Here is a 16,771-nt window from a genome sequence, read left to right on the forward strand (position 1 = left end):
AAGAAAGGACACTGCCAAATGAGGAGCTAAGCCAGTTTTCAGTAAGAGGGCCATCTGTGACCAAATGTTTCAGGAAGTTCGAAAACAGTTGAGTTCTTTCCCATTTTTACTTGGAGTTCATTTAGCACGTACGTAACTTTGCTGCCCCCCAAGAGTAAGTTTATGTTAAGGTATCCTTGTTTGCTATGCATTAAGTTTTTGTTGAGTCAAGTGGTTTTATTTCAGACATGATCCTGTGCGGTACCGAAAAATGACTTTGCATCAATGTCGCTTTCGATTCTTGCTGGAGAGTTTTCTCGGGGTAGATGAAATTCAGCTATTTGTGGCAGACAAGATGCACGTAAATATCTTGTTACTGGTTACAGCAATATTCCCTAAATGTAAGAGGAGCTTATTGCTGGAACTAGAAACATTTTTAAAGTTGGAATGAATTCGAAGTAGGCCTCTCTCCCTTAACCTAGCCAGTTACCTGTAGTCTCTCCTTACCATTTTGTTTCACAAAACATATGAAGTCTTGTGTAATGGTGTCTCCATGCAGCAAGGATTACTGAGTAGATCCGCAATTTGTTTTAGAGATGTCTTGAATTACAGCTTTAACTTTTGCAACAAAGACTACCTCTATTGAAAATGGAGTGGCAATAATTTGACATCTAATGCGTTGAAGAATTTTTCTTGGCTAACTTTGGTGTCGTGGCAGGAGAACAAATTCTTTTTAAAACGGGTGATTGTACTTACCTTACTTAACACTGCTCTTTCTAAGAGCAAGGGGAAAATGATGGAGTTGTTTTCCTGAATCTGAGGGTTAAACCTGGCTTTAATTTAGCTGTCGAACATGTCTAAGATAAGCATTTTACAGCTGGTAAAGTAAAGCAAATGGAGAGAAAGCAACAGACCCAGTGTCACCAATGAGTCAGCAACAGAGGCAGAAACCCGCCGTCTGCCAGACCATTGGACCCCACTGCCTCTCCCCTCCTTTGGAAACGTCTTGTACCCGATCATTTGGCTGCTTGTTTCTGTTGACAGCGTACTCTGCAACAGGCCGTTTTCAGAAAAGGGAAACCTTTTTGTAATGTAACGTTGCTTTGGAGGGGACTGAGTAAGACGAAAGCTTCTGCCCTTTAATGATGGGTTTGTGTAGCAGGCAGGAGGTAGGGAAACCCCCGCTGGAAAATATCCTCCGAAGAGCAGGATTCCAAAGTTCTTGAAGTTCTGTTGTAGCTTCTTTTAGATAAGTGCACAGCTGTTTGTGTGGAGAAGGCAATCACTTATGTATCAATCCATCTGCCTCGCAGAATAAGTGTTCTCCATGAAAATACTAAATATGTAACTTAATCTCCCCAGTGCAGGGATGTTAGTGTTTGTTACGCTGCTTTTGAAATAAGCGCTCCCTTTTCACACACGAATTACAAGGGTAAGTTGAAGACACTTCAATGCAGATTTTGTTTTCTTGTTTCTGTTGAGTGAAGTTGATTTCTTACCATGTTAGTAGCTCTGCTCTTTAATCTTAAACTGTGCAAATATACCTAGGAATGGACTACAGATGTCTATTAAAATAGCAGTCTAATTATGCAGCATTTACTCAACTCTGTAGGCAGTACTCTGCTTGAGTTTGGTGAGGCTTTCGGGAAGACTGCATATGTACTGCCAAGATTGGTCCCAATGTGTTTCGGCAAACTTTTAATAATATGTTTTATTTTAATTTGTAAATTAATTGTGGGCTAAGTTTTAATATGGTATTTCACAAACTTTTATAAGAGTAATTGAGGAAAATTTGAAATAATGCTAAAGTATGTCTAAATTTAGATTAATGAAAATCATACAGCTCTGCTAAAGTTAGGAACCTTGGCTATTCTTGTATTGTATCTTTCCAACCATTAAATTCAGTCAAGGTATTGTACACAGCATATTGTATACTAAGTATTTTCCACCATGTCACTCTTAATATTTTAAATATATGCTAATGTTAGAGCCCATTTTTTCACCATTGGGAATTTCACTTGCGTTCGAGGATCTTGAATCCCCGGTTTTGCTGCTGTTTCAATAAATCTGCTGAATGATAACACTGAAATAACCCTTACACAAGGATGGAGGCGCAACCTCATCTCCGGTAACAGCGACAAACATCGCTGTAATTGTATTTACAGGAGAAAAGTGTGCATCACGCGTGAAATGCAAAGGTGCATTAAAACATCAAACTTTAAAAAAAAAATGGCACAGTTGTAGCTGCTTAATTGCCCTGCTTAGAAAGACTAATGCAATGTCCAAGGAAGTAATCTCTAAATAAGTTAGGAGATGAGATCTTTCAAAGGAATAAAAAAAAAAAAAGCATGGACCTATTGGGGAATTTTATGAAGAGACTGTCAAGAGCAGTAAAGCTGATGCGTTGTTAAACGTCTTTGGGAGCAGGTTCTCGGTATTCTGTGTCTTAATGTGGTGAAAATTATTATTATCCTATTTGAATCCAAAGGGTTCCTCTGGTATAGGTGCCTCGTTGAGTGGGTCTGTCAAAATGTGTGGATTGCCCTTACCCCAAAGTATTCAGCCCAGAAATACATATGATCGTAAAGGATTGAGGACAAAAGACAGCACCTATGGGGTAGGTTGCTGGTATATTCGTTCGTGCAGGGACAAATAAGTTGTGGCAGCTGGAGCAGGATGGCGGAAAGGGGAAAGCAGAAGAGCCATGGAGCGAGGGAGGAGGTGCGGTAGGGTGCGGTGGTGGTTTGTGGTGTGGGCGAGGAGGAAAGAGCTGCTCAGCAGCAAGGTGGGTCTGACACCAGGGCTGTGCCGGACGAGTGGGAGATGGAGAAACGGGCCCGATGCTTTGAATTGGGGGATGTCGAATAGGGGACGGAGCAGTGGGGATGCCTAGATGAAGCCAACTTCTACAGAGCATTTTTGTGATATTTGGCTGCGGTCTGGTGCTTTTAGGGCTGCTCTTAGCGTGGAAGCTGCTGCTCCACATTCATCCCCCCGAGCCCCACGGCAGGGATTTCTGGCTGACAGACAGCCCCTGCATCAAGGGAAAGGAGAACACGCCGGGGTTTCCCGGGCTACCAACCTTTCGCTGAGGCTTTTAGCCTGGGAAGAGCCCTCAAGTTCGCCACCCTCTGCCCCAAGCCCGGTGTTTTCACCGTTCCCCGCGATCTGCCACCCCCTCCCGCGGCTGCCGGGGGCTGACTCATGGGCAGGTGCCGGTGGAAGCAGAACGGGGCGGGGGAGCCTTCGAAGTAGCCGCGATTGGCCTGGGTTTGACGAGGCGCCCCCGAGCTTCGCCCCTGCGGGGGCGGTGGGGCCGGGGGCGGCGGAGCGGTGCGGGGCGGCGGGGCCGGGGGCGGCGGAGCGGCGCGGGGCGGGGGCGGCCGGGAGGTTCCCGCCGCGCCCTCGGAGCCGGCGCTGCCGCTCCCCGCCGCTTCCAAGAGGCGGAGAGGAGCGCGGGGGGGGGGGGGGGCTCCGAGGCTGCCGTCCTGGGGAACTGCTGCAGCGGTATTGCCATTGCCCTTTAAACAGCTTCCCCCCCAAAAAAAAAAGAGATGAAGACGCTCGAATGCCTCCTGCCAAAAGTAAAGAGCAAATCTCAGTTGCAATGGCTCTGCTAAAACTTGATCATGCGGGATTTCAAGCGCTAAAGAGCTGCCGGGCTTGTATTTACTGCGGCGGGAACAAGTTGCAGGATGAAATCCAGGCATTAAGGGACCTATTTTCCACTTCGTTGTTCGCAAAGGAATCTACTGAAATGACTTGGAGGATCTTAAAACTGGAACTATGTGGAGGGAGAATGCAGTAAGTCGTGCCTTTCCGGCGAGCGCCGATCCGCGCCCCGGAGTTGGGCAGGGGCTGGGGGGCGGCGGGCGGCGCAGGGACGCCGGCCTCGGCGGCTCTCCCGGCTCGGTGCTCGGCTCGTGGTTCGCAGGCAGCACCGAGGACCGGGTCGGGAACGCCGGTTGCCTCTGCCTGGCGCGCCAGCGTCCTACATTTAACGGGGGTTGCTTGGAGAAGTATCTCTATACGTGTTTACTGGAAATAGTGAATGAAAAATCGAAGCAATCCGAGCTTTTGGTGGAGGGATCTGCTAGAGCGTGCCTCCCGGGGTTTGTTTATGATAAATTGAGAATGAACCTGTTCCGTTACAAGATCGAAAAGAGCTTTATCCCACACCGATTTAGCTGTTTTCCAGATTATGCTTGTTTTGAACCTGTCAAGAAACCTCCTGCCCTTGATCCTGTGAATTACTTTGCTTCTAGCTGCTCTTCCCAGTTGGGTGTCTCGTCCCTTACCGCTCAAGCCCGTGCATTTCTCGGGGAAGCAAAGGGGCGGTTGGGAGCCCAGGATTTTCCTGACCTGGATAGGATGAGGGACATTTCCCGGACGGCTGCGGGCTCACCGGCGCTGCCGTTAGGAAAGAGCTTAAATTCATTTCTAAGTGAAGGGGAGGGGGGAAGTTTTGACTCTAGTCACTTTATTTCGGTTCACATGCCACATGAGATTGAAATATATATATATTTATTTCCCCTATCAAATCTGCAACCTGACTAACGGCTCTTCATCGTCTCCTCTTCTCCCCCCCGTTGTCCCGTCCCGTCCCCCCGCCGTGTCCAGCCCCCCTTTGCCTGTCTCCCTGTCCGCGTAGCTGCCCTCCCGGGATGCGATGTCGTTCGCAGGCTGCGGCGGGGATCACGCCTGCGGCCAGCGGCGCGGAGGCCGGCCCTGAGCCCGGGCACCGAGGGGCGCGACATGCCCGCGGCCGCGGCATGCCCTGCACCACCACCGGCACCACCGGCACCACCGGCACCGGGACCAGCGACACCCGCCGCCGCTCCGTCTCCTGAGGCGCTGGGTACGTGGGACGGCGCAGCGCGGCCGCCAGGGGGCGCCATGGCGCCGCCGCCCGCCGGAGCGGGGGGCGCTGCCCGGCGCGGTGCGGCCGGTTCGGGGCAGCGGGCTCTGCCCCGGGCGGGCGAGGAGGGGCTGCGTCTCTGCTGGTCGTTACTCTGGTGATTATTTCTGGGGGGCTGAAGGAAGCTGCGGCGGCTTCCTCTCCGCGGGCGTTTAGGTCGGTGTAATTCCACCGCTTTCCGTGCTACTTCTGGTCCTGCAGCGGCAGGAACCCGGTCCGCAGTGCAATGACTTAGGAAGCACAGCGGCACTGCTTTGCAGTTGAATCGTCTCTCGAGTGCTCATCTCCTTGTCTGCCCCGAAAGGAGGTGATGATACGGCAAAGCCCTTGTCTTGGTGTGTGTTTCAGCAGCAGATGATTCTGATTGACGATGGATAGGGCTGGCAGGATGAGAGGGGAGATGTGAAAAATGCCACCCCTGATTGGACAGCCCCGCTGGTGTTCTCTGCGTGACGCTTCGCAACAAGCTTGGCTTTATGTGGCACAGGGACTCCCTTCTTGCAGCTAGCAGGGAGCCAGTTCTGGGGGTGGAAATCCCCTGGGGCACAGAAACAGAGGGAGATCTTGCAGAGTCAGACCCGCTCTCCCTCTTCTCCCTCCTTCAGATAGTTCAGATCACTTCTATGGCTCATCTCTCTCCCCGTCCTACTCTGCCTATATTCAGTCCCCTACAGAGATTCAGCGAAGGCATGAAGTAAACCAATGCAGTGATGCTCATTTATGGAACACCCTCCCCTTCAACACCAGTGACAACTTTGTGTCTGAGATCAGCAGTTCTGAGATGCTCAAGTGAATGCCGCGTAAGAGGAGGGAGAAGAATTGAGATAGAATCTTGTGCCTCTGAATCTGTTCCAGAAATGCAGTAGACTGCTTGAGCAGCAGCTGTCTAGGAGAGATCTTCAGAAATAAAACAGCATGGTTCTGGGAGGCTGTAAGATGTACGGATTATATGGGCTGGGGTTTCCAGCAGACCTCTGGCTCCCTTCTCTCGTTTTGAGCTAATGCGCCTCTTCCTGTTAGACTGTGACTAAATTTTAAATAGACGTTCAGGACAAAGGAAAATAGATTTCTGTGTTTTACCTGTTTTAGGATGGCGAGGTTAAAGAGAAGGATGATAATGTCTTTTTTAATGATGGCAGTCATTTTAATTTTGTTGGCCATCCAGGAAGAATTTTAATGGGTCTTTCCTCTGAATTTGTGCTGCATTTTTTGCCTTGCTTGCGGGAGACCAATTGTAATACTGTTGTTGGCAAGCCAACTTTTTGAGGGAATATGAGAGGCTTGAATTGAAACTAAGGTGAAGGATGCATTATAAAAAGCTACTGAAGTTTTCATTGTGTCCAGAAGCTTTCTGTTTAAAACCTTCGTTGGAGATATACAGTATGTATTTTTTTCCTCTCTGTTGTTTTTCTCATACAATGTGATCACTTTTACAGGGAATAAAGCTGGCAAAGATGAGGAAAATTGGCTGTGCTCTCCTGGTACTCCAAGCTCTTCTGGCGCCTTTGGATCTTGTTCGTGGAGCGGAGAAAAATTATCCCATCCTGAACATTGCAGTGATTCTGGGAAGGACCAAGTATATCACAGAGAGAGATATAAGAGCTCTCTGGACCAGGGAGATGTCAGCACCCCTGACTGTTGATGTCAATGTAGTGACCCTTCTGGTGAACCAGACTGACCCTAAGAGCATCATAACACATATTTGCGACTTGATGTCCGGCACCAAGATCCATGGAGTGGTTTTTGGAGATGATACTGATCAGGAGGCAGTAGCTCAGATTTTGGATTTTATTTCATCTCAGACTTCTATTCCAATTCTTGGAATTCATGGCGGGGCCTCCATGATAATGGCAGATAAGGTAGGAAAATCTATTAAAAGCTTTTGCTAGTCTAATATACTTCACTGTGTTGATCTGCATTGTGAATAATCACTACAAGCAGTTCAAAAAGGATGCTTCTAATTGTCTCTCTGTACTTTAAAAAAGAAAAAAATATATGGAGCAGTGTCCTCGTTGATCACTTATCAAATATTCTGGAATATTTTGGGGTTCATGCCTGAAATTCAACTTTCTGTCCATTGTAAAAGCAGCCCTAATGAAATTTTACCCTCCAGCACACTGAATGCTGGTCAGTTTAGAAATTTTGCTAGCAAATATGACATATGGCTGTAAAAACAACCTCAAAATATTAGGTCCATAAAATGATTTTAGGGGTAAGATGTAAAATTATAAGCAGATGTTCTGTGATGCTTATAAGAAATAGCAAGCAATAGACCTGAATGTATTTGAGGACTACAGTAGGACTATGTATTTGAGGACAACCATATTAAGCTGGACTTTTATGATCCACTACAGTCTATAAATGAAGTAGTTTGCAAACTTGAACCAGCTCTTGTATTCACTATATTTATTAAATCAGATTTTTGCTAACCAGATACTTCTAATTCCCTACTACAGTTTATGAAAATCCACAACGGGGTTGTCTGAACTCTGGAGCTAATGACAAATTGTTTTGTCGGAAAACATCTCTTTATGTAATCCGCTGTGAGACTGTGGAATGACAAAAGTGACTCATGTACCCAGCTCATGTTCCTTAACATGGTAACAATTTTTTAAAAAAATCCTTGCTGGCACTGCAGCATTGATCTTGTGAAGTGATCACTGCTGTTTCTGAAACAGGTGCTTAGCACCGTGCAGGACTGAGCTCCCTGGCAGGGGCTGCTGCTTAGCGTGGAAGTCCAAGAGGAGCTCCCACCGTGGTGTAAAAGAGGGTAGCTGAAGAGGGAGTCCAAGTGTGGGAAGACATTTACTGGTTTTCCAGCACACAAGGCTTTCCAATGTTAATTGTAACTTATTTCCTGATACTTGTACCCTTTAGGGTTTCTTATTCATTAATTGTTATTGTTATTCCTTATAAGTGGCTTTCGAATAGTACTTGAATAGTAAAGAGCTCTCCGAATCCATCTAAAAACGAAGTGGTCCAGATACGTTGTTTTGTAACTTGAGGGGGGGAAGAAGCAGCAGGGAGGATACAATGATGAGTTACAATTGAGGAATCAGCTTTGAACTTTTGAAACTTTTTACCTCTGGAAAAGACTTTTTCCAGTGGAGTAAGAGATCTGTCTCTCTTGGTATTTTGAATGGCCTTCCTTTAAAACTTATGCCATGCAAGGGGAGGACAATAAGTGCTGAACTATAGCAGAGATTCTATAACAAAGGCTTTGACATCTTGATTTACATGGAAAGATCATTACAGTCAATGCTACTGTCTTAAATATAATGGCAGTGACCAAGTTACAGAGCCAGTTGTTTCATGTGCTTTTAAATTACTGTACAGATTTACGCATCTTTATAAAGCTGGCTTTATATATATTTAGGAATTTTATTTGATACATATTTCACTCAACTTTCTATGCCGGTATAAGAACATTTGAAGATCCCAGCCAGTGCTGAGTGATGAAACACTGGCAGAAATCCTTATGGAATCGACTTCACGCTCGGTAGCAGATGCAGGATGTTACTGATACAGATCTATTTTTTACTTTTATGTAGGAGCCTCTAGAAAATGAAATAGATTGTATTTTTCTTGTCTCAGTAAGTTAATACTATTTTCATTGTATGCTAATATTGTCATTATTATACACTGTCTTTTGATTTTAGGGGTTATCACAGTTTGCTGATAAAATGTTTTTGTGCTGAAACTTGGCTTCTAAGATTTCCACTTGGGAAATCAAAATTGTTCTTTTGTGAGTTAAGACAATCTAACAGAGCTGTTTTCAGTAGCTCGAATTGGCTGAAGGAATTGTGTGTTCATGGAACTAAAAATGCCTTAATTTTTAACTTGCCTTTTGCAATGTGCAGTGTCTTGCAACTGGGTTTGGAACATCGCAGTAATGAGACTTGCATGTGTCACTCAATTAACCATTCCTTTAGGAATGAATTCCTGGAGTTGAAGGTGAAATTCACAGTGCTGTCATAAAGGCAGAGGAGGTGAAGTCTGAGGGAGAAGGACTGCAAATGTAAAATCTGTCTTCCAAGTCAGTGTCAGGATTTTAGCTGAAACACATGGGTGTTGGCTAAATTGTGAAGTTGATCAGTGTTTGAAGTCTTCTGTTTTGTCTCAGTGTCATACATTGAGATGGCTGGATATGCAGAAAAGATGCTTGGTCCCACTGCTGCTTGTGGATGTAGTTCTCTGGCACTCTAACAAGGCCATTTCGTTTATGTCCTTATCATGTGGCTCTAACAGATATTTTCCTCTTCTGTGGCATTCTGCTGGTACTGTGTTTTAGATTACTTTGCTTCAAAATGTGCGTGTGTGGTACCTGCTTGTTTGTGGTCTACCAAGCACGGCTGACCCACGGGCGGCACAACGGTTCCGTGAATTCTGTGCCAGGTGGTTGTTATATGATGCTTAACTGTCCTAAATACTAAACTGAAGGCACAGAAACGAGAAGTCATCTATAATGCTCTATACTGCTAAAGACTTCGCTGTAATGACTCAGAGTAGATAAGCTTACCATATTCTCTGTGGCTAATAAATACTATGTCAATGTGAATCTCACATGAAGAGCCATCTCGTTAAAAAAGAAAAAGTTGTTCAGTGTTTCTAAATGTGAGCTATGCCCGCGTTTGGAGTCGCAGTGATTAATGCAGGCCATACAGCTTTTGAAGCACGGAGTCCCTGCGCGAACATCTGCTGTGAAGGGTGCGTAGTTGAGACTGCCTCCTCCCTTGGCCCAGCTGGCTGCGCTCTGCTTCAGTTCGGTTAAAGTTTGCCTGCACCAGCTGCGGAGCTCTGTTGCTTGGTACTGACTATGAAAATTGACAGGCATGTGATGCCAACAAAACTGGAACGTTTTCTCAGCCTAGCTGGTCTGCCTTCACCTGACATCTGCTGTCAAAACCCTCCCAATAAACCAAAGGGACACTTAAGGTTGTACGGTACCTACCCGATCCTGGCTGTGTGCGGAGATACCCTTTGGACAGGGCCACATGCTCTGCCTCCAGCCGATTCTATCACCTGCTGTTGGCAGGAACCCTCCTGCCAATGAACTGCTCCTTGGCTTTGGTCCCCAGTTCTGCCGCAGACTTAAAACACATTCAGATGTGGGACAGTCTACTGAAACAAGATGAGAATTACGTCTGGGGCATCTGTGCCAACCTGCTGTGCATCAGCATCCCTTGGAGGATGCTGGAAACAGACTGGCTGTTTATTCATCTTGTGTCTGTTGACATTTGAGGGATCTCAAACCAAACATTACTTACGAACTGTTTCCTGACTTGAGCATTTGGTTTTAAACTTAGTTACATTTGCTCACCACATGCTATCACTATAATGATAGCATTTCTAAATACTTTTCTAAAACAGAACATCATGATCAGTTCTGCGATAATAATAAAAGATTTGTTTCCTTCACAAGTCAGGAAAAAGCCCCTGTGTGTTATAAATACATCCAGGAGTACTTAGCGTCTTTGAACCATACTGCTTTTGCATATTGCAAAATTAAGTCTTGCTAACTTCTCATTAGAAATCTTTCTGAAAGACATAACTTGAAGCATTTTATTGTCGTGGAAGTACTGGCAGTTATCATGCATAGCCAAACAGCATTAAAGGTGAGGGTAATTTTCCAGAAGGGCTATTACAAAGTGATGCTTCTTGAAACAGTTCTGGAAATGTTATGCAAAATACACCTTTGCTTTTCCAAAAACTAAGTACTATATTAATTTATCATTCTTCATTATTTTTTCTGCTGATAATTTTGGCAATAAACACTTTTAATTGCTTAGTATAAAATCCCTTTTGCAACTAACACCACCTTCAGCTTTCCTTTTTTACCCCCATCCTCCTCCAAAATAGTAAAGATAGAATCATAGAGCAGTTGAGGTTAGAAGGGATCACTGGAGGTTGTTTAACCCAACCCTAGCTCAGTGACGAGCTAACATCAAAGTCGGATCAAGTTTTGACCGTCTCCATGGATGTAGCTACCACAGCCTCTCTGGGCAAACTGTTCCAGTACTTAACCTTTCTCGCCATGCAAATATTTTCATTTTATCTCATTAGAATTTCCTCTGTACTGTGACCACAGGCTCTTGTTCTTTTGCTGTGAGTCTCTTGAGTCCAGCTGTCTCTGTGTGGTTGTAGGCTGCAATTACACCGGTCCTTACCCATCCCTTTTCTGGGGAGAAGAGTGCCCTCAGCTTTTTCTTCCACCTCCCGCGCTCCAGTCCTTTGGACTCCCTCAGGTGTATTGCTGTCTTGTATGGGGGGAACCCAGAACTGGACAGAGGACTGCAGACGTGGCCTCCCAAGTACCAAAGAGGGGAGTAGTCCCTCCTCTCCAGCAGCTGGCTGTGCCCTTGCTCCTGCAGCCTGGTTGGGCTTCGTCACCAGAAGGGTGCACTGCTGACTCATGTTCAGCTCCTCCGCCAGGCCCCCGTGTCCTCCAGTGCTGCTGGGATATTTATTAAGGCATCTCACTGGGAGTAAGTAGTGAGTGAAACTGTACTTTTAAATCTCGTTCATTCTTTTGGTGGATATTTCTCAGGTATTTTACTGAAATACTTGCAGATGTTTGCATTACCTGTCATTTTCAGCTCATTATAGACATAGCTGGAATTGCTCTCTTTCTCCTCATTCCTGAGATACAAAAACCATACTGCACTTGTGCAAACCAGAACTCTAAGCCCGGCCTTGTAACTATGATCAGAGCACGCCCCGACTCCTGGCTCTGGTACTGAGAATTTACGCTTCCTTATCCGTATAGGACTTTGTACGCTGCTCTTAAGGTTCCTCTACACATTTTACAACTTCTTGCCTTGTGTCCTCATAGCGCAGTGATCATACAAAAAAAGTAAAAAAAAAATTCAAAAGCCATGCTTCACATTTATACTATCCATAAGCGTGCTTCAATTCTTGTGCTTTAAAAATTGTTGTGATGAATGGGGGGGTGTTGGGTTTGGTTTTTATTGTAGAATCTTTTCTGGAGATCACATTTTGTGCAGTGTCCTCATCAATTTGCATGTCTTCCACATGCATTATGTAGATTTCTGTCCAGCTCATCTAGTTGGCTTGTAGAAGCAGTCCTGTATTTTTACAGAAAACCTTAAATTTAAGTTTTGTAGCTTTTCATTCCTGCCCTTACTGATAACTGATACTGGCTTGTGTATGGTACTGTACTCCTGACCATAATATTAACTTTGGCTTTGGTTGGTACTGCAAAAGACTGGAAGATTAAACTGTAGTTTAATAAATGCTTCAGTGCAAAAATACCTGTATTCATGAAACTGGTGTTTGAGGTGTAGATATAGTAGCTTGCACTATTCCATTGCACACCATACTTCCAGCTTCTGCCTCTTTTAAAGAAGCAGTTGCATTTGACTTTCTTTCCTTCTGGCTGTACTAATGCTGCTATGGGAAGCATAACTTTCAGATATTCTCATTTTTGTTTTGAACTGCAACAAAACTGCAGCATTGACCTCCTCTTGCAAATCTGTGTTTACTTGACCATATCCATAAAAGTCAATCTATATGTATTTTTTAAAAACAAAGTTGTCTTGCACATCTGTAAAGATTTTTAGAACTAGGCTCGTAATCTGCGGTCGTGCCTTTTACGCACACATGCCATAATTACTGTTATTAAATGCTTAAAAACATGGCTGAAACCTGGCTTACTGAGGTGAATGAAGTGAGCGGATACAATACCTTGTGCTTTTCTTCACCGGGAGCCAGTGCTCTGGGAGCGTGAGGTGGTGATGGTACAGCATGCTGGCTTACACTGCTATTCTTGGGCTGTCATCGCTATGGGAAAGTAAAGCTTTAACAGCGAGAGCTGCAGCGTTCGCTGCTTTGAGCTGTGTCTCAGAACTCGGAGGAGCATTATATTAATGACGTGAGCTTTACTTTCTTGCTCTCTCTCTCCCACTCTCTCTTCTTTTCTAAAGGATTTTCCTAGCTATTTCTGAGATGATTATGTTGTTCCTCATTCTCTTGTCCACACACAAGTTTCCCTCTTAATTTAGCAAAGGAAAGCACGGAGGATTTTCTGGAATACCATGAGAGTAGACTTGAACTGCCACTCTTGTGGAGTTGAAGGGCGGGATGTGTGGTTTAATTTTCCTAAGTAGAAGGAAGATAGTTTTGAAGAGATTGGGAATTTCTGTAACTAATAAGCAGATTGTAGGAAGTGGAAATCTTCTAGAGTTTACTTGATTTTTGATGTAGCTCAGGTGTGGGTAAGTTCCTATTTTTTTAGCTCGTTTGAGTTGACGCAGTTGCAGCTGAGCCCAGTGTGGGGCCCTGTAAACCACTCTTATTTAGGAGAGAGGAGTGTTTGGCTTTGCTTGGATCAGGTAATTTCCAGTAAGAACAATATATTTTCATCTCAAAGGTACTGTTTTCTTTCTCTTCAACCTGTTTGTTCTTACAGGTCTTGAAAACAGAAATCCATAAGTGTCTTTGTTTTGAGCGACAACATTTTAAAACTGGTAGTAAGTCACTGTTGTAGACCATCCATGCAATCTCTCCAAACTATTGTCTGCCTATAGGTAATTATAACACAGCAGGCTCCTGAGCTGCAAAAGTAGGACACCAGACCTTCAGCATTATTTTCTGCTTGCAGATATTCCTGATGGCATCTTTGGAATTTTTTTCCCAAGAACATTTTTAAATATCAAATCCAAAATTATTCCCTTTAAGCTACAAAATAATAATAGGCTATTATAAAGCACATAAGACATTTCTGGCAATCAGAATATATCCGGAGAGCATACCTGAAAATAGTCATCCTAATAAAATTATGCAGTGAACAGAACAGAAGGGACTTGATATCATGTCAAACGCATTTTTCATGTTTCATCTATTAATTATTTTTAAGGGGATGCTTAGATTATTTGAATAGAGAGTTTAATGGTGTGTTTTATTTGTCTCTTATTTGAACTAACAATTTAATTTGAAGAATTTCTTTATAATTCTTTTGGACTTGCTTGGAAGATAGCTGGGGTAGATCTGCCTACATCAGTGATGGTACAGAGCGCTTTGTATAGATGAACAGAGAAACTTTGCAGTTCACAACTGTTTTTATTTGTTAGAAATCTGTGGTTATCTGGGCCAGCTTTGCATGTACTCTTTTCTCCCCCTCTTCGCTCCTTCCTCTTCCTCCTCTGCCTCCCCGTTTTCCTGGAGCTATGAAGTTGTGTGGATTTTACTGAGGGAGCCCAGCCTGGATTGTCTCCACACCATCTGTCACCATATTGTTTGTTTAAATCCTTGAGATATTTTCTTCCGTACTTCACTGAAATAAATAAAACTGTAGCAGCATCATTGGCTATTTTTATTAGATTTAGACTTAATGTCCTTAGGAGGAAAAACCCTGTGCTTGCAATTGAGGTGCATAAGCTAGATGCAGTTTGTAAAAATGGACGTGGTTTAATTCTCTTAGTGCAGAGCTCCAGTTACGCTGTGTGTTCGCCCTCCAACCGAGGGCCCCTCCGGCTTCTCAAGATGGAGACCTAGCTGGGGCTCTCGTGGCCCCGGAGAGGCAGTGCTGCTCGTGGGTTATGCTTGGGTCTCCCCGTTGTTTCTAGGAAAAGGTTTTCTGCTCTTCTGTAAATGCATAGCAGCTAGGAAGCATTTCTTTTTGAGCATTTGCCCTCAAAGAAGCTGTGCTAGAAGGCGCACGATGATGTATCTTCCTGTACCCTGAGACTTGATATATTGGCTCAGGGAAAAGTTGAGACTCACAGGCTCTGTGTGAAACCAGAACTGGAAATAGGGTTGGTTAGAAGGGGGAATATTTCGGAGAGAAATTAAATTAAAGTGTGCAGAAGAAATGAAGTATAAAAGCTGAACAATCAACAGGAAAACTAGCTTGATTCCTGATATGCATACATGATAGTCCAGGTTGCAGATGGGGGTCACTTGGTGTCCAGCAGCTGTAAGTTTGTGGTATGCAGTTAATGTTGTCTCACCTTTCCCAACAGCAATTTCCCCTGTACTTTCCACACACGTGAAGCTTAAGTGATCAAAAAGCCTGTGTGTTTGGAAGGAGAAGGAGGTCCCAGGTGTACAAGTTATCTCTTACTTAGGGAAGAGCAAAAGGCCCCTGGAGAAAGGTCTGTGCCTTCTGGGACTCGGACATGAGGGGTCCATTGCTGCCTACTGGGGTGGGCACAGGGCTCCCTGATCAACGGTTGTGATTGATTTAAACTTCTTGAAAAAGCAACAGTTTCTAGTTCTATTCATTCCTGCTCCCCTCATCTCCTCAACAGCCACAGACACTGAACTAAAACTGACCCAGGAAATCCAACATATCTGAGGTCATAAACTGATACTAAACTTCTAGAGCATGGGCAACAGTGAAACATCTCCATTTGATTGTACGTTTATAAGGCAGAGAACGCTTAGCAGGATTAACCTGTATTTGGACAGGGGCAAATTCAAGAGAAAGCCCTTTTGGCTGTAATACATTAAGAAGCATGTTGGAGGGCTGTGGGTGAGATTTGATTAAAATACTGCAATATTCTTCGTACAGCTCCAAAATGACTTTTGTTTCTTTTGGAAGTCAGCTTCTGTTTCATATTTAGGCAGGATCAGGTCTGAGAAAGCTGGGTCTGTTTTTTTGGTATACATGCAGGTTGTTCTCCCTGCTTTCTTCCAGATTGCCTTGCTGAAGGTGGAGAGGAAGGGTGGGAGAATAAAAGGTTGTCATCTTCATGCTTTTAATATTTTCCTTAAAGTACCTTGATTTACCTACTCCTCAGTATGGAGCCTGCAGGTAGTAGTGGTTTGGTGTGTTGAACTGGCTGATGGTAGTGTAATTTCCCAGTAGGATCGCGTACACCCATCTTTGAGTAGCCTGGATAAAGTAGATTTTTTCAGCTCGAGACCATACACCTTTCAACTTTGGAATTATGTATCCCTTAATCTAGGGTTTGAGTAAGCTCTCTTGGGGAGGTGCTTCGTTACCAGATGATTCTTCAGTCAGTGTTTTAGGCTTTCTATCTCCATCATAGGTTTGGGAAAGTAATTTCCTTTTAGGCTTTTAATAAAGGTAGGCTCGACTGTTTCCTTGTCACAAGTTACCTGCTGCAGCATGACTGAGAACACCAATGCTGGTCTCGCTCCGCAGCCTCCGCTCTGTGTGCGTAACTATTTATAGCCTGCCTTTTGTGCATCTCGGAGCAAGGTATTTCTATAAACATGTTTCATTCAAGGGCTTGCTGGGTGGGAAGCTGCTTCTCTTTTCCATTTGTTTCGTTTTCTTGACAGTGGGCTTTTTTGTGTGTCCTAACTTTGGTTGAAGATTTCTGCCTGTAATTTTGTCGATACAAAGTTTTGGTTATTTGTGCTGACCAGCTTGCCTCTTCATGTGACCAGAATTAACAACAGGACTGCTTTGTTTTCACTACATTGATTTTGTGTCTAGTGGAAACACACTGCATATGTAGAACCACTATGAAAGAGGAAAGAGCAGGGATTTTATAGCCACCTTCCAGCTCAACACAATTTACAGTACAATTCTGAACGACAGTTATAATTGAATAAACAGAAAATAGAATTAAGGTAATCTGTTCTAAGTGTGTGACATTACAGTAATGAGTTGCTTTTAGGAGTTACAGAAACATAGAATTACCAAACAAATTACATGTTATTTTTTGTGTGTGAAGCTAATTAAGAGTTCTGGGTAAATTGTGGTGGCAGAGGCATCAGAGCTATATGAAGTACCTAATTGGGATGAGATAAGGATTGTGAATTTGTCATAAGAAAACAGATGCAAAATCTCTGGAAAGTGACTGTATTCTAGGCAAGTACCATTTAGGATGGTCTGGTTTATTTGCAATAGTCACATTATCTTCGTAGCAAATAAGCTAACCC

General features: G+C 44.1%; 1 protein-coding gene across 3 annotated transcripts in view; it reads left to right on the top strand.

Moving 5' to 3' along the window:
* Positions 1-3,467: 3,467 nt before the first annotated feature.
* The window catches only part of GRIN2A (glutamate ionotropic receptor NMDA type subunit 2A), a 195,232-nt gene continuing 181,928 nt past the window's right edge, over positions 3,468-16,771 (top strand). For all 3 annotated transcript variants that reach the window (XM_087732432.1, XM_087732433.1, XM_087732434.1), the window contains exons 1-3: positions 3,468-3,783; positions 4,600-4,837; positions 6,334-6,756. In XM_087732432.1, the coding sequence (XP_087588558.1) occupies positions 6,352-6,756 (405 nt within the window). In that variant the 5' untranslated portion in view covers positions 3,468-3,783; positions 4,600-4,837; positions 6,334-6,351. The remainder of the gene's footprint in view (positions 3,784-4,599; positions 4,838-6,333; positions 6,757-16,771) is intronic.

Source organism: Nipponia nippon, unplaced genomic scaffold (assembly GCF_047370975.1).
Source record: "Nipponia nippon isolate SJK-2023a ecotype South Korea unplaced genomic scaffold, ASM4737097v1 scaffold_5, whole genome shotgun sequence".
Lineage (NCBI taxonomy): Eukaryota > Metazoa > Chordata > Aves > Pelecaniformes > Threskiornithidae > Nipponia > Nipponia nippon.